General features: G+C 40.1%; 1 protein-coding gene across 1 annotated transcript in view; it reads left to right on the plus strand.

Moving 5' to 3' along the window:
• LOC108369764 (uncharacterized) overlaps positions 1 to 4,464 on the plus strand; it is a gene marked incomplete at its 3' end in the record, with an annotated part of 48,239 nt that overhangs the window by 1,707 nt on the left and 42,068 nt on the right. Inside the window, exon 2 of the mRNA XM_017624945.1 lies at positions 722 to 2,361. Within this exon, the coding sequence (XP_017480434.1) occupies positions 722 to 2,361 (1,640 nt within the window). The remainder of the gene's footprint in view (positions 1 to 721; positions 2,362 to 4,464) is intronic.

A 4,464-nucleotide genomic window follows, 5' to 3' on the forward strand; every position in this document is an offset into this window, starting at 1 on the left:
CGCAGCGATTGATGGTTGTTGCTGGCTTTGTAGATTTGGCATTTTCATGCTGCATGTAAACGCCGTATTTACTTAAAATGGGCGTGTGAAACCCGGTCGCCCTTGGTGATGATATGTTGGTCTTTAGAGATTTTCTGCAGTCGCTGTCTGCTTGCGATTATTTATTGCTACACAACGAGTTTTGATTTAGTTTCATATAAAAAGCAATAAATCAGGAAAAACGTGTGGGATTGTAGTAGTGAAGAATGAATTTATGAATTTAAAGATGGTACTTTTAAATAGCGACACATCTCAAAAACCGAAACTTTGCTACTTTTAAGGTCCTCATGTCTCTAATCGTTACTAAAATATGTAGGTTAAAAACTACGTAAAACAACATTTCAACCAACACTTCCAAATACATTATTTTTTAAAGAAGCTTTGTTGCTTTCAGCGGTAAAGATTTTTTAATTTTATTAACACAGAAAGCCCGCCACGCTTTTAATAACTGCATATACATAAATCTACAGTACCTTATTCATAGATACACTGAAAAATAATCCAAGTAGTGCTAATTTTAACTTAGAAAACACAAAACTTTATATATGTACATATTTAAATATTTTATAAAATGGTTGCGAATTGTGTACGAGAATCATGTGAACGAAATTATTATTTACTGAATTCAATATTTCCCAAACAGCCCATAAAGCAACATCTTCTTTTCTTTGCATACTTTCAGGCATTGCCATTACAAATCAACAAAACATTATCAAGCCGCAAAGTTTCCATCCCCAACAAGTCACAGACAAAGACAGTCAAACTGTCGGCGCATACGCCCCCGCGGCGCCATCCAAAGGATGGAGCATATCAACAGCGCAACGCGTAACAAGCAGCAGCAGCAATACGCACACAGATGACAATAAGCTGCGTGCATCACAGCAGCTAAGCGCTGCCGTTGATGAGCAGCAACAACAACAACAACAAACACAACATAAATGTGCCAAATTTAGCTGTGCAACCGCCGCCGCTACCAGTACAAATCCAGCCGTGGAAGCGCACTCACCATACTCCGCCACTCTTTCCTCCTCGTACATTGCAACAACATCTACAGCGAACAACGCTCAGTCTTTTATGGCGTATGCTGAAAAAAGCAGCCAAGCAACAAAATCAAACTACAACTACAACAATTATAAACAAACGCAAGTTGAACAACAACCATCCCAATTGCCTTCATCGCGCACGCGCTCAATCGCATCGGAAGCGCCGGCGTCACGTTTAAGCGAAACGCTTACAGCGCATGCGTACGCAGACCTACCGGCTGACTCATATGGGCGCAAAGAGGATAGCAGGCGAAAGAAGAAGCTAACATCAATGCCGTTCACGACAAAGGTAGCGTCAGCGGTGGCGAAGGCAAAGTTGACAAAGCTATCGAAAGTCAAAGAGCACCAGAAAGTGCATGTGGCTCATAGAAATCAACACAAGGAAGTGCGGCGACACCGCGCAGCGGCGGACGTTGAGTTTTGGAGAGCTCATGAAAGCGCGCAACATATCCGTTGGGCACACGAAACGAGCGCGGCTATCAAGCGCCGCCTACGACGCTCCACCGATGCTATAATTTTGCTGCCCGCGCTCAATTTCGCCGAAGATGCAAATCAGCAGAGTTTCAGCGACGAGGAGCTGGATGCTGATGAAGACAGTGTGCGTGTGGCGCGCCATGCAGTTGGCCAGAGTAACAGCGAGAACGCGAATGCTTTGAGCGCCAGTACTACAACGCAAACTGAAGCGCTGGGCCAGGAGGCAGTCTCTTCATCCCAAGCGACTTCATCTGATTCGTCCTCCGCCTCCACAGCGGTTTCTGTTTCTACATCAGCTGCTGTTGCTTCATCCTCTGCTGCGCTCTCCACCTCGTCGCTCGAGGACTTTACTTTTTCTTCTCCTGCTTCTGATACGCCACACAGCGCCACCTATCGCAATTCTACTACAATAGCAAATCGCCATGTCGCCAGCATCCTTAAGCCGATCCAATATGTGCCGCTTAAGTCTAAGCGCGCACGCTCTGCCGTCAGCGTTATTTTGCCCGCCGAGGTGCTTCGTAAGCCGAAGGAACCGATTATAATTATCGACGATGTGGAAGAGTTTGATAGTGGCACCGATCGTGAACGCGATTTGGCCGCCATGGCGACTGTTGATGACAAAAGCGAAGATTACTCGCACGATGAGCCGATGGAACCGCGAGTGTTGCCACTACGCCCGGTGTTGCCAAATCCCTATGAAGATGAGGAAATGTCTGTTGTGTATGCGGAGCAGCATTCAGAGATACGATTGATGTGCGAAGTGGATTTGGATATAGCGTCGAGCACGTGGTACAAAAATGGGCAGGTGAGTTGAAAAATTTATATAAAGAGGAATGAATAAAAAACGATGGTCTCATTGAGTTGAATCTAGAATGCACTTCTGGTGAATTTTAAATAATTGTAGAGAAGTGCTTTGCACAGCTTCAGCTGTTCATCACAAAACTATTTATAATGACAGATCTAAAAATCAACAGACGATCCTACTTAATAGTTTTGTTTGTATTCAGTATCTATTAAAATTTAAGTAACCAGTATTCAGCGCTAGAACACTAAAATTCAGCATCTCAATTTGTTAAACTCTCTCGCAACCCTCTGCTCTTTTTTTGGAGTAACAAAATCTTTAATTCAGCAATTTTTGAACCAATTCAGCGCTCGCAGAGTAAACGTCTATTTCCCAAGAATAATATTTCAAGTGTTACCATCACTAAACTAGTGCAAATCAGCTGTTTTTAGTTCAATTCAGCGCTTGCCTGAAAAACTTTATACTTTCTTTTACATAAAACTTTTACGCTTTTACTTAACTCTACAGTATGCTTATATGAGCAACGTTAAAGTAGATTATTCCTCTGCTTGAACTTCTGGGATTATAATTTTTTGTGTGTATTCAGCTGAAAATAAATAAAAAATCAATTCAGCGCACTTATAATCAATTCAGCCCTAACTTTCGATGAAACATAAGGCAAACTCTAGTCCCTGGAGAGAAACTAAGCATTTACATTTTGTGTTTAAGGCCATTGTGCTTAATTCAGCGCAGTTTCCTGGCTTTATTCCCTATTTTGTCCAATAAATTTTCCACAATGACTCAGTTTTTGCAATTTAGCTGCATTTTTTTACAACTCGGCGTTATTAAGTGCAATTCAGCGGTATAATTTTTATTTTTCGATGGAAATTTTCCATGAACTTATATTTGATAAGAATTTTTTAGATACGAAACTCCATTTTTACAGTTTATTTTTGGTAATTTACTGCCCCTACGCCTAATTATGCACTTGTATTAGGCTTTTCTTCTTGTTAGTTGCACGCCGTTTGTTTCAAAAACTGTTGATTTTGTAACTTGCATGCACTAACTACAATTCAGCGCTAGTAATTACTATTCAGCGTCACATATTCCAGCTTCGGAGGGTAAGTTTCTAAGTTTTTAGTTCGAATAACAATTTTCGCAGCTGCAGACCTTAATTTTATACAATTCAGCGCACCTGTTTCTTGTTTTACATTTTCAAACAAAAATTTCAATAATTTCATTGTCCTTACTTCCGATCGCCCACGTCTACCATTTTGCAAATAAGCGCTTTTTCTTTTTTAACCTTTTTCATATACTGAATATTTTCTTGCATACTTTACGGCGTTTATACACTTTTCATAACCCAAAAAACATATCTAAAAGCCATGCTTGCAATTCACAACAATTTCTACTAAAGACCCCCAGCCCATCAAAAATCACCCACCAAATAAAAAATTTCCATTAGTTTTCAACAACTCAACAAGAATTATGATTGAGTTATAATTGTTGCAACTTACGTGTGGCAAAAAAAAAACAAAATGTATACAATGTTTGTCATAAAAAGAAAAAAATTGCATAACAATTACTACAAATAAAAAATAAACACAGTCAGCATTGCATACTTTTTGGCGCTGCAACGAAGCGTAAATACAATTACAGTGTGGTGGCTGACAGTTACAGCAATGAATGCAGTGCGTAATTTTTGCTACTTTTTTTTCTGTGTTAGTTTTAAAAAGTTTGTGCAGTGGGAAAAAACGCAAACACAAAAGCAAAAAGCAAAAGCAACTAAATAGTAAGTGGCGTTACAAAAGCAAAATGGCCTGCAAAAAAATAGTCTCGCAAAAAAGTGGCGCCCAACGAATTGGCAACGCACGGCAAATTGTCGAAATACAAAATAATAATGACGCAGGTGGGCGAAAGGTGATGCAACTTGCTCTCGGTGGCTCACTGTAGCCCTGTCATCCAGTAGCAGCGGCAACTCCAGCTTCACGATGCCATTTACCTTTGTGCCATTTGGCAAATGGTCAGTTGGCAGCGTATAGCTTTTATGCTTTTCATAAATTTTTTTTGTTGTTATAATGTATTATTTACTTTTTTGGCTACTTTTGGTAGTTATAATAACTTTAT

Source organism: Rhagoletis zephyria, unplaced genomic scaffold (genome assembly GCF_001687245.7).
Source record: "Rhagoletis zephyria isolate East Lansing unplaced genomic scaffold, Rhagoletis_zephyria_1.1 Rzeph_scaffold_03833, whole genome shotgun sequence".
NCBI classification, from domain to species: domain Eukaryota; kingdom Metazoa; phylum Arthropoda; class Insecta; order Diptera; family Tephritidae; genus Rhagoletis; species Rhagoletis zephyria.